The sequence below is a fragment of the Callospermophilus lateralis genome, chromosome 2 (assembly GCF_048772815.1).
Source record: "Callospermophilus lateralis isolate mCalLat2 chromosome 2, mCalLat2.hap1, whole genome shotgun sequence".
NCBI lineage: Eukaryota > Metazoa > Chordata > Mammalia > Rodentia > Sciuridae > Callospermophilus > Callospermophilus lateralis.
The window spans coordinates 195119096-195144606 of NC_135306.1; the positions used below are offsets into that span (position 1 = coordinate 195119096).

A 25511-nucleotide genomic window follows, 5' to 3' on the forward strand; every position below is an offset into this window, starting at 1 on the left:
AACCTGATAAAACAAAACCTGCATCAAAAAAAAAAAAGAATTGAAATAAAGAAATTGTAAGAAATATCTGCACTTAGTGTGTTCATTGCAGGATTAAAGAGATGAAAGTTTTTAAGCAATTCTATATAGAGGAATGAATAAATAAATAGTGGGGTATACATAGAATGGAATTCTCTTCAATCCTACAAAAGAAGGAAATCCACCTATAAGCAACTACACAGATGAACCATGAGTACAACATTTCAGATGAAAAAAAAATCAAAGGAAAACAAATACCCCATTTTTCCACAGATATGAGGTATCTCACATATTCAAACTCATAGAAATATTGAATAGAGTGGTAGTTGCCATAGGTTGGGTGAGCAGAATTTTCAGAGTGTTTATTCAACCAATACCAAGTTTTAATTATGCAATAATTAGTTGTAGTGATTTGTTGCATAGCATTGTGTCAATAGTTAATAGTAGTGCATTGTATACTAAAAATTTGTTAAAATTATAGATCTCAAGATAAAATAAATGCAATAATAATAAGCAATCAATAATGGATAAACAAAGCATCATGTGTATACAAAATGGAATATCATTCCCTCTTTAAAATAATTATCCATGAGTTGTCTTTCCACAGAGTCTGTTACCTGTGATCAACTGAGGTCTGAAAATACCAAATGCAAATCTTAGAAACAGTTCACTAAGTTTTGAATTGCACAATGTTCAGAGCAGTGTGATTTGTGTTCAGAGCAGTGAGGTCTGTGCCACCTCTCTGTCCCACTTGCTGGGCAAGTGCTCTACCACTGAGCCACAACCCATGCACCCCCACCCCCACCCCCGGGGTCTTTGTCGTTTATAAAGGAAGAATTAATCCATGACAGGTCAAATTCAGAATAAACTGTAAAGACATTTGATGTATAGATAGAATTTTTAAATGCCTCCTAAAATGAATGATATTTCTTCTTCTATTTGTAGGTATGAGAGTCTCCAAATAAGAGACGACTTGCTAGTCATCCCTGCCCCTTTCATTACAATGACAAGCAGGACTAATAAAATCACTTCCTCATTTTCTTATATGAATGAGACTTCAGAACACCTCCCAATGATCCATTTAAGGAAAACACTAGTAAATTCTCAAAGGTGGCATATGAGTTAATTTTATTAATCTTCTCTACCACATGAGGCTGCTTCCTTCTCCATATAGAAGTTCTAGCAAATATAAAGTACAGAACAAATTATCTCCAAATCATTTCTGCCTGATCTCCAACCTCTATCCTCAATAAATGTCTAAACTTGTGTTCTTAATGTCAAAAGAAGCATTAAAGGTAAAGGTGCAACTAGGTGCACTGAAATATTGATGATGATAAAGCAATGATCTGACATGAAGCAAATCTTCCTTAATCATAATTGCAAATTTGAATTGGGTAATTTCGATAACTGTTTATTTTCACCTTTCCCTTGAAAATGATGCAAAACCAAAGCTTCATAACTGAATTTGTTCTTTGGGAGCTTTCACAGAATCCTACTGTTCAGAAAATAGTATCCGTTGTGTTTTTGTTGGTCTACGTTGCAACTATTGGAGGCAACATGATGATTGTAGTGACCATCCTCTGTAGCCCTGCACTGCTGGGGTCCCCCATGTACTTCTTCTTGGCATCCTTATTCTTCTTGGATGCCTGCTTCTCCTCAGTCATCACACCGAAGATGGCTGTGGATTCGCTGTATGAGAAGAAAACCATCTCTTATCAAGGATGCATGATGCAAGTATTTGCTGAACATTTCTTTGCTGGGGTGGAGTTGATTGTTCTTGCAGTCATGGCCTATGACCGCTATGTGGCCATTTGCAAGCCCTTGCATTACTCTTCCATCATGAACTGGAGGCTCTGTGGCATTCTAATGGGGGTGACCTGGACAGGGGGCTTCTTGCATTCCGTCATACAGATTCTCTTTACTTTCCAGCTGCCCTTTTGTGGGCCCAATGTCATTGATCATTTCATATGTGACTTGTACCCATTACTGGAGCTGGCCTGCACTGACACTCACATCTTTGGACTTCTGGTAATTGCCAACAGTGGATCTATCTGCATGAAAATTTTCTGCTTGTTGCTAGTCTTCTATGGCGTCATCTTGTTCTCCCTGAGAACACACAGTGCTGAAGGGCACTGGAAAGCTCTGTCCACCTGTGGATCTCACATTGCAGTTGTGGTTTTGTTCTCTGTCCCATGCATATTTATATATGCAAGACCTCCTTCTGCTTTCCCATTTGACAAAATGGTGGCCATATTTTATACTATCTTAACTCACTTTCTCAATCCTTTGATTTATACTTTGAGGAATAAGGAAGTGAAAAATGCCATGAGGAAAGTGTGGAAGAGAGTGGTGGTGTTTTCCAATGAAAAATAAAATATTAGACTTTAGAAAAAAAGTGTAAGATTAAAGAAATAAAAATGGCATTAGACCACATTATTATGGGTTGCTCATTATCTGTGAAGTAAATACCAATTCTATAGAAAGTACAATATTTTGGGGGTCAGAGATGATACTTTTACTTTGACATCAGTCATCTACTCTGAGTCGGTAACACAATATCTTGATATGTGAATTAAAGAGAAATACATTTTATTCTTATATAAACCTATTGATAAATAAAAAATAGATAGAAAAAATGCACATCAGATGCTTGGCCATTGATCCCATCCCAAAAACGTATATGGAAAGTCAACAAAATTCTTTAAATCTTCAGGATATAAATGTACTCTATTTCAAGTTAACGATTTTTTAAATACTTATTATTATCATTTCTTTCTGCAGAGCTGGTGATTAAATCAACAGCCTAATGAACCTAGTCAAGCACTCTACTGGTGAATTACGGGCCCAGCTGGCTCAAGGACTTTTTTTCCCACTATCTTTTTCTTTTTTTTTTTTTTTCTGTTTTTCATTTGTTTTTTCTTTTTAGTTACACATAAAAGTAAGATTCATTTTGACATAAATGAAAGACCATGGAATATAATTTGCTCTAAGTCATTGCCCAGTATTTCCCCTTTTCCTTCCTTCCTTCCTCTCCCTGTTTCCTTCTCTTTACTGGTATTTCTCCTATTTACTTTTAGTTATTTTTTTTTCAAGTTAGTGTTTTGTGGATATTTTATGATGATGGTGCTCACTGTGTAATATTCATCTATGTACATAGGAAAGTTAGATCAGACTCATTCCTCTGTTCTTCCCTTATCCCAGCCATTCTCCCTCTCCTTCAGTACTTTGATGGAATTCTTTGCAACCTTTTCCCTCTCCCTCCTCTCTGTTTTTGCTTGTATTTTGGACTAGTGTCCATATATCAGAGAAAATCCAACCGTTGCCTTGATGAGTCTGATTTATTTCACTTAGCATGATAGTCTCCAAATTCTATTCATTTACCATCAAATGTCATAATAATTCTGTCTTTCTTTATGGCTGAGTAATATTCAATCCTTGTGTATATATACACATTTTCTTTATCTATTCATCTGTTGAACAGCACCTAGAATGATTCTATAGCTTGGCTATTTTGCTGTCACATTGATGTGACTCTATTACTATAGTGTACTGATTTTTAGATCTTTTGAATATATACCAAGGAATGAGATAGCTGGATCATGCAGTGCTTCCATTCCTAGATTTTGAGGAATCTACATGCTGTTTTCCAGAGTGGTTGAACTAATTTGCAGTTCCACCCACAATGTATGTTTGTAACTTTTTTTGCCACGTTCTTACCAACACTTATTATTATTTGCATCTTTGATAATTGTCATTCTGACTAGAGTCAGATGATATCTTAATGCAGTTTTGCTTTGCATTTCCCTCATTGGTGGATATGTTTTTTATAACATATTTCTTGGCCAGTTGTCTTTCCTCATTTGAGAAATGTCTGGTTAGTTTCTTGGCCCATTTATTTAATGAGTAGCTTTTTGGTGTCTGTCCAGATTTGGGGGATCTTGCTATATTCTGGATATTAATACCCTATCTGAGGAGCAGGTGGCAAAGATCTTCTCCCGTTCTGTAGGCTCTATCTTCATGCTCTTTTTTCTTTCATTGCTCAGAGATTTTTGATGCCATTGATCTAATGATTTTGGTTTTATTTTTTGTGCTTTAGTAAGTCTTGTTAAGGAAGTCAGATCTTTTATCAACATGTTGGAGTATTGGGCCTACATTAGCTTCTAGTTGTTGCAGTTTCTAGTCTAATTCCTAGGTCTTTGATCCATCAGATGAAAAAGTATTTGAGTTAGAGTGGTGAACTCATTGACACTAGGGAAAAACATTTCAGGAAGGGTATAGAGAAGAGCAATAATAGGCCCTTCACTGTAGGAGTTCCTACATCACATAAATCTGTCATTTAGCATGGGTCCATTACCATTTACTGCAGAATTTGAGTCACTCCTTGAATTTCTTGATAGATAAACTTGATTGATCCAGTGCTACCTATGAGCTCCTCTTGGGTTAGGTGATTTTCTTCCATCCATTGGCTTTGGAAGAGAAGGGGCAGAAGATTCCATGAGGAAGTTAGCAATGAGTATCTCTTGCTCAGAACAATCAAAGGAAATTTTTGAGTTACCACAATACAAAAAAAAAAAAAAAAAAAAACAGGACCAGTTGTGCATGTAGAGAGCTTACTCCTCCCATCTCCACAAAGGAGTAAGTCCAGATGCACCAGAGAGTAACAGGCTATTTCAAAAGATTATGTTTAAATTTACTCAATGATTTTAGTTTTTGTAAGTAAGTGCACCCAAGTGAAAATAATTCTGTTTGATCAGTTGTTAATAAAGAGATCATTCAACTATAGACACATCTTATATGTCACTCACACAGTTAAGTTTAGCTAATCTTCGATTGTCATGTGACTTCTGGAATACATATGATTAATGAGCAAAATGTTTCAGTTTCCCCTAGCCCATTAGCAGTAATAAATGTCTGTTGTGTAATGTCAACAAAAACTCTAAATCTTTCATTTCTTTCCTTAATTCCATGTAAAATCCAAGGAGAAGAAAGCAGATGTTATTTTTGTCAGAACAGACATGTCAAAAAATAGGTAAGATTAATTAGTTTCTCTTTGAAAAGCCCACAAGGGATTTCTATTAGCATTTAAACATCATCTGGACAAAGTGAATACATTGTAACCCAACAGCAATTGTACTACACACATTTTCATGAGAGTGGAATTTTCCTATGCTTTCCCTTTCTTCTCCACCATGTTTATCCTCATGGTAGGGGTAACTTCTTCATGTCTTTTCATTTCATCTAGGGATTCTAATACACCAACAGTTCTAAGAAATAGTTTGAGAAATGAACATCTATTATCACTGGCTCAATTGCTTCTTGACTGTGGCATTAGTGTGGCATTTCTATGAATCCAAGATTTGAAATACTATAAATGAAATATTAATCTGCACATATTATGGTGATCACTACAGATAAATTACAGATTTATGTCTGATCCTACAGTAACTTGAATTCAAACACATTTTATCATTTTTTCTCCTGACTTTTCACTTTTTATTCCCATAATGAGATCATTCCTAACCCCCTCTCTCTTTCTCTCTCTTTCCACTTGAACCACTAACATTTGTAAAGAGAACATAATATTCAGCAGAGAATTGAGGAAACACTGAGCCTGGCATGGTGCCTCATTCCTGTAATCACAGCAGCTTGGATGGCTGAGGCAGGAGGATTGCAAGTTCAAAGCCACCCCCAACAATTTAGAGAGAACCTGTCTCAAAATTTTTTAAAAAATGAAAAAAAAAAAAAAAGAGAGAGATAGAACTAAAGATGTGGCTCAGTGGTTAAGTGCCCCTGGATTCAGTTTCTAGTATAACACACACACACACACACACACACACACACACACACACACACAGGAAAAAGAGATACTGAAAGATATCTATCACCAAATGTTCATCCTTACAACTATAATGAATGGAATTTATCAGAATTCTCTCAACAGTTGTCTTAGCTTTACTTTCTGTTTTCTATGTTGATCTTGCTTAGACATGGTGAAATTTAGCCTAAATTTATCCCTATAATTTAGGCATTGTAACTTTTGTGCTAATTATATGTGGACTTACTGTATTTACTTCAGTTATTCTAAGACATGGTAGATAAACAACACCAATATAAAAATTGGAAATTGAAAAAAACATATCTGTGTATTTGAAAGAAAACAACAGGAAGTTCATTTAGAAATTAAATAAATAAATGATTCAGGAATTAGATCATATCACATCATAATTTAGATAAAATTATGATTTTTCCCAAAGTCATACAATGATTCTCCCACAGAATCTTCTCATGCACTTTTGCCCTTCCTTGCACAGTGGGCTTTTCCTTCTCTCATCCCCTGGTGATCCTTTCTTCTCTTGTTTTTACTCAAAATTACCATTTTTCTTTGGCTGTGGATTCTCCCATCATTCTTTAACATTCCTATTTCTTCCTCCTATTATTTTCAAATTTACACATAAAGTTATGGTCTATTTGAATGATCCGGGAGAGTGCATCCATTTGGATGTCAGGACATATTCTTGGCATATGAGTTGTTTCCTTTATCACCTATTTTTCTTGGGTTTATGTTGGCTCCATCTATCAGTCAAAGACTGATGCAAAACACAGTGTGTGTTGGGTGGAGTGTTAGAGATTTCCGTGGAGTATACATTCTGGTGTTCTGTTCTGCTGAGATTTGTTCTGTTTTTTTTTTTTTCTTATAGCTCTCTGCTAAACTGTATCCCCCATTTTAGCTTGAAGGACAGAAGTAAAACAACATCAACTTGCCTGAGAAGAAATCATAAAATCAAATGAATGAAAAATTTTGATGCAATAATGAAGAAGGATATAATTAGAAGATTACATGATTCTATCTGTATACACAAATGCACACACATTTAACTGTGGAAATTTTTCAGCAAGATCATTTTTTGACTGGGGTAATTAGCAACATTTTCTGAGGCAATGCTACTTTTTTACTTATAGCTATACTTTCTGCTTGTTGCTACTTTACTTATTGTATATATTTAAAAATGGCAAGTGGAGATTTTGTCAAAAGATCACAACAAAAGAAAAGTTATTAGACACTGTGAGATAAGGAACATTGGAGAATGAGACTTTCCAGGTGTGTTGATGAGGAACAGAATGTGTTGGGTGTGACCTTAACCAAGGAGGACAGGTGGAAAGCAAGATGGTAGCATGAGATTAGAGGCTTTGAAGGCCTTGGTGAATATCTCAACAACCGGAGTAATCAATATAGTATATTTATAAATCATAATATTTTTAAATTTCCCACTTTCTATATACATATATACCAGGGATTGAACCCAGGGCACTCAGCCACTGAGCCAAATCCCCCATCCTATTTGGTATTTTATTTAGAGACAAGGTCTCACTGAGTTGCTTAACCCCTCATTTTTTTTTTTTTTTTCTGAGTCTCGGTTTAAACTGGTGATCATCCTGCCTCAGCCTCCCAAGCCACAGGGATCACAGGCATGTGCCACCCTGTCCACCCCCACTTTCCTTTTAATGTAATAGGAGGAAAAAAGAAAGAATGAAAAGTGAAGAGTGAACTTTGCTAATAAAAATATATTTCAAGTTTATGATTTTTTTGACCTCTGGCTAGGAGGAAAACTTACTTTTCCAAGCTTTTCTGCTGTGATTTTGAAATTTAACTAACCAGTTATTTATATTGCTCTTCAGTTTGTCTCAGAAAATATTTTCTTTCTCATTTCCATTAATCTTTGATTTGATTTCTGAAATGTCCTAACTCCTCTGATTTTTATATTTGAGGACCACAAGTTTGTTCAAAACCAATGGGTCATATGTATTAAAGATGGTATGTATTTTTATTAATTTAATTTTTGCATTTATTAAAATTCTTGGGAGTGGTCATATCTAGATTCTTATTCACTACAAAACACCAGTGTGATCCATAGTGTTTATATAATTACAGTTACTCAGCAAAGGAACTTCATGTTTTAAAACATTTATAAAGATGTACAATAAATAAATAAAACAATGGAATTAGTATTTTTAAACAATAAAAAGAGCCTCATGGAAAGCCAACACTAAATAACTTAATGAAAGCAATCACTTCATTTGCTCATACATATACCTAAATCATCTGTATGTTTTGCTGGTACTGAATTCTGTAACACTAAAAGGGTAGAATTTTTATTATTTCAGTTTCATGTGTGAATATCAAGGAACTTGTTAAGTATCTGACCACTATTGGGTAGTGGGTTGGGTTTGAGACACAGCAACTTGGCCTCACACTATGCATTGGTCTCTCACAAGGGTCTAACTCTGAATTCATTTACATTTCTAAGAACCAGGATTGGAATCTGAATCTCTTTTATTACACTTCATTGATATACCTCATTTATATTCTTCATTGGACAATCTATCCTCCCTGATATTAGCAGTGTTTGGAGAGCAGGGAAGTCGACAATGTGAAAGGACTTCACATTTCAGGAGTTTAGTAATTATGGCCAATTTCAATGGAAGACCCAGTTAGAAGATGACCTGTTCTATATTTGTGCTCTACAGCTCCAGTCAATTTAACAAAATGCTGAAAAGAATCATTGCTTTCATTTTCTTGTGTACTCTAGTCATCAGATTTGTTTGTGTCTGTAACAATTATTAAGGATCTTTGAGACAGTCATCAGATATCTGTAAACATATGTAGCTAGATAAATAATGCTGATTGATGAGTAAATAGATCCTGCATTGTCAGAGAAATCACGTCCACATGACGAAGCTCTACAGACAACAGTAAAAGATGGCTCCTGGACCTGGTATGTAGTCTACTAAACAACCTGACTGTATCAGCAAGTTACCCATGACTGGCTTTACACAGGTAGACACAGAAAAAATTGCTCAGGAGGCCATGTGTTTAATTTGCTTTTGTCTCTGTGACCAAAAGACCTGACAAGACAAGTTGGAGGAGAAGACATTTGTTCTAGTTCAAGGTGACAGATGTTTGTTCTATAAGCCTGAGATGAGGCAGAATATCATGATGGAAGAGCATGGCAAAGGAATGCAACTCAGGGCATGATGACCCGGAAGAAGAAAAAGAGAACTCTACTCAACAGTGACATATCAGAAATCCTAAAGTCACATTTCCAGTGACCTATTTCATACTGTCACATTTACCTACCTATAGTTTCCACCAGGTTAATCACTCAGTAAACTAATCCACTGATTAGTTTCCATCTCTCATGATCTAATGATTTTATGTCTGAAAATTATTGCATTATCTCACCCATGAACTTTTGGGGGACCACTCATATCTAAACCATGACACTATCTCTTTGGAAACTTGCTAGAAGTTCTGAGATTTAACAACGATGAAGATGGAACTTTTGATCAGTGGGAACCTGTAGATTGTTGGGCAAATTCTGGAAAGCTAAATTGCTCATTCCTCTCTCAGTACCTTACATCTCCTTGGCTAAGAGTCCCTCTGCCTCTCTTTTTCTAATTTCTGATTCAAATTCGAGGGGAAAATCACCCCCAATGATTTCACATTGTGCAAAATAATATTTTAGTTATATTAAATGTTGTGCTTCATGTTCACAATATTACTTACTTGTTATTGCACACTTTCTCCAACAGAAACAAATAAATAATAATGAAAGATTAAACAAGGCAGGATGAAGAATAAGAGGTTGCTAAGAATGGTATTAAATGAGAACTAGAATTGTAGAACATATTGATAGAGTGTAATTGCTGAATGGTATTTTAAAACTATCATATCAGGTGATTATTCTGTGTCAGGAGACACATGTAAATTTTTAATTAACAGGAAATAACCTTCTCTTAAGTCCATAGGCTATGGAAATTATGATCCTTTGAAGTCTCAACTTTACTCATAAATCACTTAAATTTTAAGCATTTTGTGGAGTGTGAATAAACATAAAAATAGATAGGATGCAGTATTTCAGTAGTAAAAAGTAAAAATTTGTTGGTGAGGATCCTCCTGAAGGGGCTTGAGGAGCTATGTCCAAGTTTTCCCCAAAATATCATTTTAAGTGCTATGTACCTTTATATTAATCATATTTGCCATATCATTTTCCAAATAAATAAAAAGTTTATTCAATATCATCTCTAAATTTTGTTTTGTTTTTAGAATTTATGCTTTATAAACTTCTGAAAAGAAAAAGTAATATGTGAAATAGTTTTCTTTAATAAGTATTTCTTGCTACTGCCATCTGAGATTTCCATATGAACTGGTGAATGGATAGTTTATCACAGAACTCTGTTTTCATATTTTCTAGATGCACAAGCATTTAGCTTGAATTCTGCAAGAAACAGTGTATTCCATACCCAAATACCCAGTGTTCTATTCCTGAGTATGATAGGAAATAAAACATCTTCAGATATAAATCCAAGAGCAATAAGACGAGAAAAGGAAAAAAAAATCTAATTGTTTGGGACAAAAGTTTTTCAAATATGTGAGCAATTGAAAAACCACACAAATTGTACTTTGGCACATCATGCTGATGGAAAATTTCCAAGCCCTGGGGAAAACCAAGCAGTAATTCTATAGGGTCACAACCTAAGAAGGAAGCCTCTTTAAAGTACAAGTGAAAATCCAGGAGGATTTTCACTTTTTCTGTTTCTGAGATGATGAAGACAACTCTTGAGCAGCAGTGAGGATATTTTCTACCTTGACTGTCAGAGGGGTTTTGCCTCTTTCTCTTAGATGAAGAGCAAAGATTGGATATAGATATTACACTTCGGGGTCAACTGAGTCAAGTTTTCTCCATGGAGAAAAGGAAATGGCCATAACTAGAATTTTCAAGGAACTGACACATGGTGAGATATATGGTTTAGAATTTTGGATCTTCCTGGATGATTTTAAATTGTGATACAGTGTTTAAAATTGTGGGTGTTGTGGTAGTGCCAAGTTCAGAGCATAGGATGCCTCTGTCAGCAACCATGTACTTGGTATCACTGCATGAACTTCACAACCTTTGACTTCCCATGTTTAATGAGAATCATAACATTAACAAGGTCAAGGGATGTGGAATTGAATGAAATAATACATGTGGACAACATAGTACATAGTTGGCACAAAATAAGTGTCCCATGAGTAAACAGGTCTTAGAGTACATCTTTTTTTGGTGGTAGAGATTTAGTGCAATGATAACATCAAGTCTAAGGAAATAAGACCCATTCTCAACTTTTTATCTTCAAGGTAAATCCAAACACTTAGAAACACATAAATGCATATTTGTATGTGTGTGTAAGGAGAGGGGAGAATTTATAATACATGGGGTACTCTAAACAATGAACAAGGGATATTATTCCAAATTTGTGGATCATTATTCATACTCTTAATTTTTTCATTATCAATTTTTAATGGATACATGTACATATTGTTGTAACAGTTTGATCAGATTAAGGCAATTGGCATTATGTGTCACCTCAAACATTTATCTTTTCTTTCAGTTGGAAAATTAAAAATCAACTCTACCAGATTTTTAGAAATATACCAAGAATTTATTTCAACCCTGGTCACCCCACTGTGCTATTCTTTCTATGCAGCACCACTCCACCAATTAACCTTGCTCTATCCACCTTCCCACTCCACTTTTCCAGCCTCTAGGAACCATGATTCTACCCTCTCTTTTGAGACCTGCACTTTTAACCTCCACATCTAAGTGACAACATGTGACATATAACGACATTACTGTGTCTTACTTATTTCAAGTGCATATTATTGTGCTAGCTCGTGGACAGTTTCTTTTGATAAGAATATTCTCATTTATCATTTGTTTGCTAATGTTTGCACCACTCTGTTTTAGATTCAAGTGGTCTTTTCAGATGCTATAGAAAGAACACTGACATATTATCATGGTAGACAAAAGTCTTGCAGGACAAGTCACAGATTCATGAAAATAGAATGTAACATTCACTATTCCCACAGCAACACACTACTAAGAAGCACAGGGAAAAACATTAGGCCTAAAAAAGTGTGACTAAGCCACAGAATGGTGTCTTTAGTTGTAATTGTTTAATTGTTCCTATGTGCATTTGATGTCATAAGTAGCATTGGGTTCTTGCCTCAGAATTGTTCAGAAAAATCTAAGTGGCTAAGCTGTGAACTGCTTTAATGCTTGCTGTTAAGGCTTTGTCTTACCTTGAAATTAGCTAAACCATTGAGACAACGGAAAATTAGGCTCAGGTATTCATCTGGAAGTGCACCAGTGGAAACTAAGAATTTTTTTCTAAAATTCTAGATGCATATTATATGTGTGTAAATTTATATATGTACATATATGTAGATTTTTTCAGAAATATAAGGCTTATATGTATAACATCAACCATTTAAGAAAAGCATCATAGCAGTATTGACATTCAAAAAATTATCTGATTTTGAGATTATTTCTTATGATGAAAGTCCTGAATCAAAAATATAGTTGATTTAAAGAAGTTAATACAAATAGAATCTTATTTTTTTAATTTGCAATAACAATATTTAGAAACAATGCATGCAAATGTGAGTGATGTGCCCATATATGTACACATAAATGCATCTGAAAGTTACTGCTTGAGATATAATTTCAAAACACTATCTTTTTTGACAGGCTCACTTCTAATGTCTCTTTTAGTGTGGAATGCTATGTATATGTTGAATGTTAATGAAGAAATTATATTTATTTCACAATGGTGCTAAAATTATTTGTACTGATAAAATTAGTATGAAGAAAGCAGTGGAAATTGTGCATAGTTGTACCAAAGTAAGCAAACTTCTCCAAGTCACCACCCCAGGACATGGCCCTGTGCCCACAGTTCATGCTGTTTTGGGTCTGAACAATTTCAGATGCAGCTCTAGCATATTTGAGGATATGGTTACTGAGAAAGGGAAGACCACAGAATGTTCTAGGGTACATACAGACACATTAAACTTCTACCTATAGAAGAATGTGAATTTAAAACTGATATCAGTAAATGCATAAAGGGAAGAGATTAAAGCTTATAATAGGTTAAAAATTTTAATTTAAGATTTTTCTATTTTAGTAATGCATTGCTTTCACCCTTTCAATTGACTGTTCCTCAATTCTCACATCCTGTTTCTTAACTGTTCTCATGATGGAGAGACTTGTTCTGTGTTTGTTAATTATTTTCAATTATAAATGTTCTTACAATAGTAATCAGGTATTTATTGCAAATTAAAATCTCAATCATTTTAAAATATTTTCTTCTGGATGGTAAAACTATATTTCAAAAATCAATATAAATGGCAGGATTATTAGTAATTATTTTCTGTTTCTAACACAATATGTTATGTTTCATTATTTGCTTATATCATTAATTATTGTTCTATTCATTATATCATATGATATTAATGCAATGGTCTTTTACATAGTTCTCTTTCTTAACTGAGTATTTTAGCTATGTTTCTGTTTCATGAGATACTGCAGCGTTTTCCATTATAAAATGAATCATATCATTTCAATATTTAGGGTTAGATTAATTAGTAGAAGGGATACAGACACTTTGAAGTTCTGTAAATATCAACAAATATGTTTCTAAAAGGATGGTATGAATAAAGTTGTTTTGTTACAATTTTAGTCGGGTTAGAACTTTAAAAACTAGCCTGACTTCAAAAGACATTCCTGTGATGCAAACTTTAACTTCACTTTGTGTCTGTACCTACTCCTTACAAACAGTGGCCTCGGAATTTCTTATACTGCATTTTAACTCCACTGTGCACAGCATGAAATACTGCTTTCTGATTGACCCTATGGTCAGGCAGCCTGAGGCACAGCATAGGGCTATGTTTATTAGTCCATCCGTATCACACAATGAGGCTAGAATTATAGATTTCTGATAGTAGAAAGTGATCACTATTTTTCTGTTTAAATGCTTATTTGGAGTACTTTAGATTAACCAAAAAGTGACATAAATACATAAAATAGATGTAGAATAGTCAATTCCCCTTAATATGAGTACCAGACATTATTATGGGTACATTTGTCAATATATAATATTAACATAGATACTTTATTCTAAGTAAACACCAGATTTTAATCATATTTCATTATTTTCGCTACAATTTTCCCTTTGATATTGTAGGATTCAATCCATGACAACAAATCTTATTTAAGATAACATGATTTAAAGTTTTAAAATTCTAAACACTGTGCTCATAATCCAGGAGCACAACATAGTCTCCTTTGTCAGTTTTAATACTAACATTTGGAATTACTGTCATCAGGAAAAGAAGGGTTTGATATTGTTTATATCCAACAACATTTTAATTATGCAATGATACTGCTTTTAGACCACCCAAAAAAATGAAGTGGAGAGATAGATTTGTGTGGTTATTAGATTAATTTAGGACCCTGTCTTCACTTTCCCACTCCATTTGGTTTTCTTTCACAGTTAAGCAATCTGAAGAAGGCACAGACACAGGTGCATGTGAGTCCACGATAACATATTCAGGGGCTACTAGGGAGATTCAAAAGTGTAGTACATTTAAAAATATTACTTATTCACGTCTAATGACCATTGGCATTTTTATGTTTATAAACCATCTGATATCCAAAAGAAATTTATTGATAGACTTTCTTACTAAACCATAAGCAAAAGTAAAATCTGAGGCTTACAGAATTTTAAGAATTTTAAGTAATACAATCTATGTCATAGAATAAATAGAGGGACAGGATTTGAACCCAAGTCTACACAAATCTTGCGTTGATGTTCTCACTCATTTCCTTTGTTTGTCTTTCTTGCTTTGGTCCTAGGCTATGGTGAACGCTGCTTTAATTTATTCTTTATTCTGTAATCAGTGGTTTCCAACTGATTCAATGAGCTTTCAGAGTTTCTTTAATATTAGTGTTTTGTTGTAAATGACTATGGAGTTCAAAGTACAGATGTTCATCAGAATAAACAGTGAATAAATTGGAAATGATTATTTTAAGGTAAGTGAACAAATAAATATTAATTTTCAGAAATATATATTAGTTAATTATAAAAAAATTAGATTATTTCTTACTCTTAATCAGTATTGTGAAATTGTTCATTATTTATTCTTACATAAAACTCATCATTCATTGAGTGTTCAATATATCCTCATTTATAGATACACACATACACATACATGTACACATACACACAAAGGAATGAATCAGAATCAATTTTCCTGCATTCTTGTATATATACATCATAATAAACGCCACCATCATATACATCCTTAACAATGGGGTTCTAATTAGTACAAGACATATTCCATGCTTGTATAATTATATCAAAATGAATTTTACTATTATGTAACAGTAGAAAAAAAGAATAAAATTATATATTTATAGGTATATATACATATATATGTGCATATATACATGGAAAAATTTATATAGACACACATCCTATTTCACTGATATATTTCAGTTATATGTACAGGTGAGGACATATCATTCTATGAAAATATGTCTGTGAATTCTGATTCAAGAGTTGAAGCAGGTATCTGAATGCTTTGTGGAGGAACTTTCCGCAAACAAGGCAGCTGGCTTCTTTAAGTGAGCACATAATAACTACAATTGTAAGGGTTTGTCATCATAAGCAACATTTCCAAACTTTTGAATTTGACCCTCATGATTATCCTGGAAGATGAGTAGGTAAACTATAAATGAACATCTCTGCCTGACAAGAAAGACTCATCAATTTGAAACCTTTATCTTGAGATACCTGATCAGAGTGGGTCTTGTTGTAGTAAGCATTGGCAAATGATTAACTAAGCTCTAGACTGTGGCTGACAGCTGACATGTTCTCTTTCTTACCTAGGTGGCTGTTGCTGGTTTGCATGTTTAGGGGATTGGCTATCCATTCTCATTTCACATTATTTGTTGGGTTTCCTTCATTTAGATGCCTCATTCAAACATCAACAAAGAATCGGAGTCTTCAAGGTTGACAAATGAAGAGAAACTATGGAAGTTAGCCTGTGCTGAAATGCTTGCTGGAAAAGAAAAACCCCCATTCCTTTTCTGTTGATTCAAGGGAAAGGACTTATGTGTGGGGACAGAGGTGCTGTGTGACATGCCATATCAAGCATCTTTCATTTGCTTTAACATAAGTTTGTTAATCTTGCATTTCCCATTACTAAAATTGGTATGATAACATCTAACAAAGACTGGCTTCTAGACAGTGAGCCCTCAGCTGTGGATGGCCTTGAATACATCACTTCGGGATCAGGAGGACACTCAGGATTATGCATGATTAACTTGTTATGTGTATGATGGAGCTGGACACTTTCCCATGAGTTTCCTTCTATGAAAAAGAAGAAGAAGAAGGAGAAGTTAATTCATTCAAAAGCCAATTCACTTTAGATTTTTAAAGAAATATTTTTGGAGAATAAGTCATTATTTCTGACACCCACTTAAAGTTTATGTTTTTCTCCTTCCTTTTATAGATGAGACTGTTTCCAGATAATGGATGACCTGGTAGTAACCACTGTAGTATGACCAGGAGAAGCATAGTTAGTAAATCACAGTCCTCCTTCTCTCATATCTTGGGTTCAGTTTCAGAATGGCTATCACTAATTCACCCAGAAAGTTACTATTAAATGATTGAGATGGCGCTTTTTATATAAACTACTCTTCTTTAACAACTATGGATGCTTTGCTCTCTCCCCTTATTAAACCTCTGGCATCTTGAAGTATTCACTAGTTCATCCCAGTCTTTATGTTTTTAGATCTCTGACTACTACCTTCAAACATATCTATTTTTGTGATTTAAAAGTTAATACCTCAATAAGCAGCCCTCAAAATAACAAGCCCTCAGCTTCTAGGTAATTATTATGTTATGAACTGATCTGCAGCAATTTTTTATCACATTTTTCAGATTTACATGAACAATGTTGTAATTTCACCCTTTCCTTAGAAACCATGCAAAACCAAAGCTTCATAACTGAATTTGTCTTCGTGGGGCTTTCACAGAATCCTACTATTGAGAGAATAGTATTCGTTGTGTTTTTGTTGGTCTACATTGCGACTATGGTAGGCAACATGCTGATTGTAGTGACCATCCTCTGTAGCCCTGCACTGCTGGGCTCCCCCATGTACTTCTTCTTGGCATTCCTGTCCTTGCAGGATGCAGGTTTCTCCTCTGCCATCACACCAAAAATGATTGCAGACTCCCTGTATAAGCAGAAAACCATCTCTTTTAAAGGATGCATGATTCAACTCTTTGCTGGACACTTCTTTGGTGGGGCAGAGATGATTACGCTCACGGCCATGGCCTATGACCGCTATGTGGCCATTTGCAAGCCCTTGCACTACTCTGCCATCATGAACTGGAGGCTCTGTTGCATTTTGGTGGGGGTGACCTGGACAGGGGGCTTCTTGCATTCCATCATACAGATTCTCTTTACCTTCAATTTGCCCTTTTGTGGGCCTAATGTCATCGATCATTTCATGTGTAACTTGTACCCACTATTGAAGCTGGCCTGCACTGACACTCACATCTTTAACCTTTTGGTGTTTGCCAACAGTGGATTAATCTGCATCATCAACTTCTCCTTGTTGCTTGTCTCCTATGGTATCATCTTGTTCTTCCTGAGAACACACAGTGCTGAGGGGCGGAGGAAAGCTCTGTCCACCTGTGGATCTCACATTACTGTTGTGGTTTTGTTATTTGTCCCATGCATCTTTATATATGCACGGCCTTCATCTTCCTTTCCCTTTGACAAAGAAGTAGAAATAGTTTACACCATCCTAACTCCCTTGCTCAATCCTTTAGTTTATACTTTAAGAAACAAGGAAGTGAAAAATGCCATGAGAAAAATGTGGAAGAGATTGGTGGTGGTTTTTAAGGGAAAATAAATACAGTACTTTGGAGAGCAGATGAGCCCCAATCATCTGCTAATCCTGAGGTGTAGGCAAAATCCAAGCCTGGGAAACATTCTGTGCCAAAGGTAAGGACCTGATCAACCTTGACTCTGTGCTCTGGTTCTAAAAGTTATCTGATGTCTCAGGATAATGGGTTTCCTTGGTACCACAGGATAATCGCAGAATGTTCTTAATACCATGCAACAGTGGGATAACTGCAAAAAAAAAAAAAAAAATGTTTCTAGCTCTGTATCTTCTTAGTGCACAAAGAAGCCTCTGACAACTCACAAGCCTTGAACAATTGACAATGTCCCTATAGTTTAGCTTACCATTATGAGACCCTGTAAAGAATATCTGTGGAGAAAATCTGTGGAGAGGTAAACAAAGGACAGAAACACACATGGGGGTACATGCAGATAGACAAAGGTGGCAGACAAAATAAGTAGCTGCTCCTCTATGCTGCTGCGTTTATTAACTCCCCAAAGGGAGCTGGGGTTGTGGCCCAGCGGTAGAGAGCTCACCTCACACGTGCTAGACCCTGGGTTCGATTCTCAGCACCACATAAAAATAAATAAGTGAAATAAAGGTATTGTGTCCAACTACAACTAAAAAATAAACATAAAAAAACCCAAAAGGTTACATATTACCCATTAGCATAACTACATTCTAACTAGAATTCATTTAACCCTGAGTGCCAGCTGAGATAAGGTCCAGGTTAGTACAAGCACAGAGCCCCCTTCCCCGAGGACATTACTGTGTGTTCTGTGTCTTTGTACAGAAACTTCCTAGTTAGCAAGCATGTCACAATCACGAAGTTTGACCTCAATCCCAAACACAGAACTCCTACAAGACTCCATAAAACAAATTTGTAGAGCTAGTTCTTAGGTACTGTTCCTTCATTAGAGTGCAATTTCCCACCAGGCCCCAGCTCTTAGTGAAAATATGTCTGTGTCTTCTTGGCCTCTGTGTTTTTCTTCATTGCCCCTCCTTGAGAATTCCATGTTGATGCTCTGGGGTCAAAGCACTGTACCAAACATATGATGTAAATAGTAAAACAATATTTATTTAGACAAACTGTTTATCAGATGTCTTTCTAAAAAAAGAGATTACACAATTCTAAAGAGAAGGTATTAATGTGTCAGGAGTTACAATTGATGTTTTCAATTTTAGATCAACACTTCCTTCTGAGTTGACAACTCAATACTGTTATATATAAGTGAAAGAGTTCAATTTTATACTTTCTGAAATTTATGTCAAAAAATGGAAGGTATTTAACTCATCAGAATGATTTCCATTCCTATAAACCTTTGGAGGGAAAAACACCAAGACTGTTAAAAAATATTAGAAATCAGGAAAAGAAACAGATTTTATGAGGATAGATACAATTTTCTAATACTAGTATCAGTGATGCTGGTGTAAAACATCAAGACTTCAGAAAATCAGAGAGAAGACCTTTGAAGTCACCTGCATCTTTTCACTTCATCTTAAAGGTCAGTCCATTAATGTTAGAATTTGGGTTATTTCTTCAATTTTGAGAGATAGAATCAGATTGGTCCAATCCTGCCTTGGGGATGATCTCCTTGGGTCAATGACTACCTTAGATCCATTTTCTCTAAGAGAGTAATTGGGGCAATTCCACAGGGGGTTGGAGATGAGAGTCTCTTATTTTAGTAGAAACCAAGGCAACTACTGAGATGATCTACTACCAGCAACCCCAGGTCAAAGCTTCAGTTGTAGTGAGCACACGTTCCCCATGCCCCACAGAAGGAGTAGAACTCAGGGGAACCAGCTATAAAAGCAGATATTCTAAAGTCTAACAATGACAGTTTACTTGATAATTTTTAGTTTCCTGACTTAGTGTACCTAAGTGCAACTAATTCTCTTGAATATTTATCAATAACAAGATCATTCAAATTTAGAAACAATATATGGTCATTTCTATATGTTGTTCATCTCAGGCTGTCATGTGTCCTGGGGGATAAATTTATTTACGGTAAAATATTAAAGCTTCCTGTGACAAATCAACACTGATGACATCCCCGCTGAGTATTGTGGGCAAATCATCTTTTTGTTTGTTTGTTTGTTTCCTCTCTTTAATCTTACCACCCCCAAAGTAGAAGGCTATATGCTATTTGTTTTCATTATTATGTAATTTCATGGACTGAAAAAGTCCATGAAAGATTGAATTGTGATCTAAAACGTCACTTGGACTATGTGGGTGGCGAACAGACCAAGACTGTGAAAGGCTTAGACATGTGTTTCCCTTGCTTCACATCAGCCTGTCCTTAAAACAGGGTACCTTCTTCATGTCCTCTGCCTTGCAAGGTCCTGTTAATTAAGTCCATTTATTCCTAAGAACTAGCTCAAGAAGAATGGATCTGCTAGTTTGGCTGCATAGCTTTATGAACATTGACTGCACTGCTTTATGAGAAGCCAAGATTTGAAATGAAGCTATAAAGTATAACACTGTACTGACCAGGTTGCCAACACCATTCTTGCCTGATGCATCATACACTTAAACTCAAACGTGTTTACACCAATTCTTGCCTGATGTATCATACACTTAAACTCAAACGTGTTTATAGTACTTTAATGCTCAACATTTCATTGTGGACTCTGTAGTTATATACAAGGTGAAAATCCACTAACATTCAGTAGAGGAATAAATATCTATGAAAGGCATCTACTCAAATTTTGTCATTCCCACCAGTTTGATGAACAGAATTAATAAAAATTTTCTTAAAAATGAATATTCCTTTAACTCTCCATTTTGTTTTCTATGTAGATTAATTTAGTCATGATGAAGCACATTCCAATGTTTTTACCTTTTAGGCAATGTAACTGTTGTAACAACACTAAGTTGATCTGTTACAATTTCTGTAGCTATTCAAAGAGTTTTCAGCAACACAGTATGTTAATGTAAAAAGTGTGAATCTAGAAAAAATGTTTGGATATCTGAATGAAGAAAATATAGAACAAGATCTAATTTTAAAAATTATTCAGAAAGGTCATTTTGTGAAATCATAAGTCAGATATGCTCTTGACTTCCTTGTTCACAATCTTGCAATCGTTCTCCTTCCCAAACTACTCTGTCTTTACCGTGGATCCTGGCTCACTCTTGTATTATAGGTATTACCTTGTCTGATTCCCAGATTATCTTTCTTTTGTGGCTCTAAGGAAAAATGCCATTATTTTCCTTTTGGATCTGACTCCTCACCTTATTTTTTAAACATTTAAATATTTTGTTCACTATTATTTTTTAAATATGTATATCGTCTTTGAGCCATCCTGAAGGTTGCATCTATTTTTATTAGTCAAGAAATTTCATGAGCATGTTAGTAGTTTCCTCTCTGAATTGCCTATGGTTTCTTGAATTTATGTTGGCTCTGTCTTGAATTATGGTTGGACTTTGGGGCTTAGTGTGGCATTAGAGGTGGTGTAGTAGAGTCATTTCATGAAGTTTGAAAACTCAGGTTCTCACCCTGGACCTCTGACTTCTCCATACAAAACTCTCATCACCTAGTTTAGACTGACTTGACAGAGCAGGTATATTTTTAAATGTTATAAATAAAAGTTGTTAAAGCAAAAATGATGTAATAATACATTTAGAGATTATATCATTTATTTCTCTCTCTCTCTCACACACACATACACACACACACACACACACACACACACACACACTTGAACAGTGGAAGACTTTATCAGGTAAGTTACTTGCATGGTGCAATCAGGGAAGGCATTTCTGAGAAGCTGGTATTTAAACTGGTGCTGTGTCCACAGTAGAAATGGACAGTGGAGGTGAGAGCAGAGGAAGGGTTGATGGTGTGAGACAGGGAGTGATCAGGGACTGTATTCATGAGGGACTGCAGTTGTTTGCCTGAAACATGGATGAGCTCAAGCTCAGGAGAACAATTGGAAAGGCAAATGGTGGTACAGGCAGCTTTGAAAGTCATGGTGAACATCTCAAACAGTGCATCTGAAATCTGTAGTAATTATTTGATTATGTTTAGGAATCATATTTTAACTGCCCTCTTTTACTTTTCAAGTGATAGAAAGGAAGTAAAAAGCTGGAAGTAGTTGGAAAAAGCTATGAGAATTGGTATTACCTGACTTTTCTCATTCTCTACAGAAATAAAATAAGCATCTCAATAAAAGCCTGTGAGGATCTATTTGAAGGATTGTAGGGTTGGCCATCATCACACTGGAATTTATGACATCTCAGCCTGAATTTTCGTTCTGTAAGCTCCAATCATTTTCACATGAAAACCAAGAGTATCTCACTCAAAGTGAGGGAGATTTTTGTCTGCCATTAAACTGTGTGAAAGATTTTATATAATATATGAGAAACAAATACTGTGCACATCTTCTTTCCTAAGTCTGATAATATGAAATGATCCCCTTGAACCTGAAAAACATGTTTAGTGTTTCTAAACCCACAGATAACACTAAATATTAAGCTCTTCTGAGTCATGAATGAGAAACAAATGGGCAAATCCAAAACCACTGAAACATTGTACTTGAAAAGTCCTCACTCCAGTCTTTATTGTACGGGGACCACCATGAGTCAGCTTGTATATTTTGCCCTGAGTTACTAAAAGCAGGGAACAGAAAGATGGGTGTTTTCAGTGGGTGTCTAGAATCTGAAAAGGGGTAGGATTTTCATTATGGATAATTTCTAAGTTCAATCTTATGTAATCTAGGTAAAAAGAGAGAGAGATTAAAATTCAATTAAATAATTCTGAGCCAGGTTTGTTCTTTGGTGCTGACTTAATCTTCAAAAGCTGCTATCATATTTTTATGCCTCCAAATTTTATAACTGCTTAGTGAAAAGTTTATCCAAATTTCATAACCTTACTTTCATGGCCTATCTGGATAACTTGGTTTCAGTTTTTGTTATTTTATTGTTGTTGTTGTTATTTGACTATGACATTGGAATCTGGCTAACTTAAAATTTCACATTCATCTTATTGTCCCCAAAAGCATTTTCCTTCTTATTTCCATTATAGCTTGGTTTCATTTTTCTCATCCCAAATGTCCTCCCTTCTCTGATTTTTCATATCTCTAGTTATGAGCCTTTTCACAAACAAAGACATATTTTATTGTTATTGTTATTTTATTTATATCATTATTTAATATGGCATGCACTTTTAATTCATTTTGTTTTTTTAATATTTACTAAAGATTTTTTATCTGTCATTCATACCTTCTCATCTATGTGAAAAAAAAAAAAAACTAGGACAATTTATGGTACCAATAACTTATGTCACTCAGCAAGGGAAATCTTTGTTTTGAAGTAGTTATAACAGGCATCTGTATTATAGGTATATGAACAGTATACTTTGTGCATATTGAATTATCTAGCCTTTCTAACATCGCTTAAAGATAAGTTTTAGGATCATTTATGTTCTCCAGGGAAGGATCAAGGGTCTGGATGAATATCAGATCCCTGGTGGGCAATGGAGTGTGGTTTGACAGGAGGCACCGTGGGTTCAGGCTCTATGCTGATCACTGAAATAATGCACTTCACAGTCTGGTTACATCTGTGTTTCAGAATCTAGTTGAGAACTTGATTATCTGAATTGAAGTTTGTGTGGTTTTAAATTGTCTGATCACTCTCTCCTCCTTCTGATTAGAGCTTGTGACTGCGGGACTATGGGCCCAGTCAACAAATATCACATTATTTAATTCAGTGATTAAGTCCATAGGCTCTTGATGTGAGGGCCCTTTAGTGTCTCAATGAATCACATAAATTTGAAACTTTTTGTTGAGTGTGAATAGACATAAAATTAGACATGATGCAGAATTTAGATATTGAAAAATTAGAAAATTGTTTATGAGTGACTTGGGTGTTGTCCAGCTCTAGTAAAGGCACATCTTCCAATGTAGGTGTCACTCCTGGCATTGAGTTACACTCACTTCTTCCTTGTAACCCTGCCCCTTCTGGCCTTTTTTTGAGTAGAATTTTCTAAAGAACAAGAGTCCCCCCAGTAAAAACTCACTTCGGAATGTGCTTGCTCTCTCTCACCAGCCTCCTGTGACTTTCTCTTGCTCTCCCTTTTGGGAAGCCTGAGGCTGAGATCAGAGAAACCATCCTGAAGCTTGTTGTAAAAGTAATTTGTTTCTGTGTTTTATTTGGTGCTCCTGCAAATTCACAGGAACGACGTGGCCCACTCAGGTCAGGGTCAGCATATTCTCTGTCCCCTAACCCTACTTTTCCCAGCCTCTCAGAACCATGATTCTACTTCCTACTTCTTTAAGATCTGTTCATTTAACTTCCACATATAAGTGACCACAGGTCATTTATTTGCTAATGTTTGCACCATTTGTTATGCTCCAGTTTGGGACCCCCAAAAGACCACCAGAGACCAAGGTTTATGTAAGCAGCAAAGAGGTGTTTATTGCAAGCTAGCTTGGTCCTCCATGTGCACATAGCAACTGGTGATGCTGAGAGGCCCCAAGCCCAGGGTTTGCAGCTGTTTTATACACTCTTTGGGGAAGGCAGGGACTTTACATACAACACAGCATCTCTTAGCAAATCATTCCATACTGAGGGAAAATCATAAAACAACTCTGAACATTGAATAGCACATTCACTGGCGGGAACAAGTTGGGTAAGGGTGATTGGTTAGTACAAGAGGGGGATTCCTTTGAACTGATTGGTTTAAGCCATGAGGGGAGTACTTGCTGAACTACATGGTTTCCCAACATGTTATCAACCACCATAAACTACTGGGAGGGTCATCTGGCATCCCAGGTATTTTCCCTGACTCATGCTGATTGGTGGTTGCTAGGGGGTTGCTATGGGTCCTCACCTAGCCTGACTGAGTCAGGGACACTGACTCACAGATCTCTCCTGTTATTTACAGACAAACAACTCAGCAGGGTGGGCATGTGCCTAGAAAGGCTCCATGGGTTTTTCCAAGGACAAGGGTCATGCTGCCCCCTTCCTTGGACAGGCCTTGCCCTGAGGTAGAGACTGGTTTCTCAAAAATGGAGTCACATCAGTTTCTCAAACTTACTCTTTACTAAACAGTAGACTGTATTTGACTAATTTTTATAATACTGTGTTTATTTCTGTCCTAGGATTCAAACCATTTAAACTATTGCCTCTAAGAGCATTACCTTTCAAAAAAATTAAAATGAAAAACCTTCTGTTCCAAACCATTAGCACACTTTGTTCTCCACAATCAATGTTCTGACAATAATTTAGGAAATTCCTTTATTTGATAAAATAAGAAGTTGGGTGTTTTATATTTAACGAGTATGTAAAAAATAAAATTGCATTATTTTAAAAACATCCTTAAAAAAGAAAGTGAAAGGACAACATTTATTTATTTACTAAATTAACATAGGGTCTGTCTTCCTTTTAACCTCCTGCTCCACTTGGTTTCCTTTGCACAATGAGTGTATCTGAAACAGGAATGGATGTGTGTGGGGCTGACGGCCACAGTGATGTATTCAATGTCTACCAAATACAGTAAATGTCTAATACAGTTCAATAGGCTATTTCTTCTCTGCTACTTGACAAAGAATATTTTTTTTTCATTTTTAAATACATTTGAAGATGAGTAACACACTTATCAACCTTAGTCATCCTGAGGCAGACATTAGGAAGTAAGCATGCTATCATTTCTGCTCTGGGTCAGGGGCTGTGACAGCTTGTTCTCACCACACACCACC

At 35.5% G+C, this 25511-nt stretch overlaps 2 protein-coding genes across 2 annotated transcripts; both read left to right on the plus strand.

Annotated features, from left to right (window-relative positions):
- Window positions 1-1452: 1452 nt before the first annotated feature.
- On the plus strand, window positions 1453-2391 carry LOC143391707 (olfactory receptor 4C15-like). Its single transcript, XM_076844465.2, has one exon. It carries the CDS (start codon window positions 1453-1455, stop codon window positions 2389-2391), a length of 939 nt encoding a protein of 312 aa, XP_076700580.2.
- A 14495-nt stretch (window positions 2392-16886) lies between these two features.
- LOC143391708 (olfactory receptor 4C15-like) lies at window positions 16887-17822 on the plus strand. The gene has a single exon (XM_076844466.1). It carries the CDS (start codon window positions 16887-16889, stop codon window positions 17820-17822), a length of 936 nt encoding a protein of 311 aa, XP_076700581.1.
- Window positions 17823-25511: the final 7689 nt, after the last annotated feature.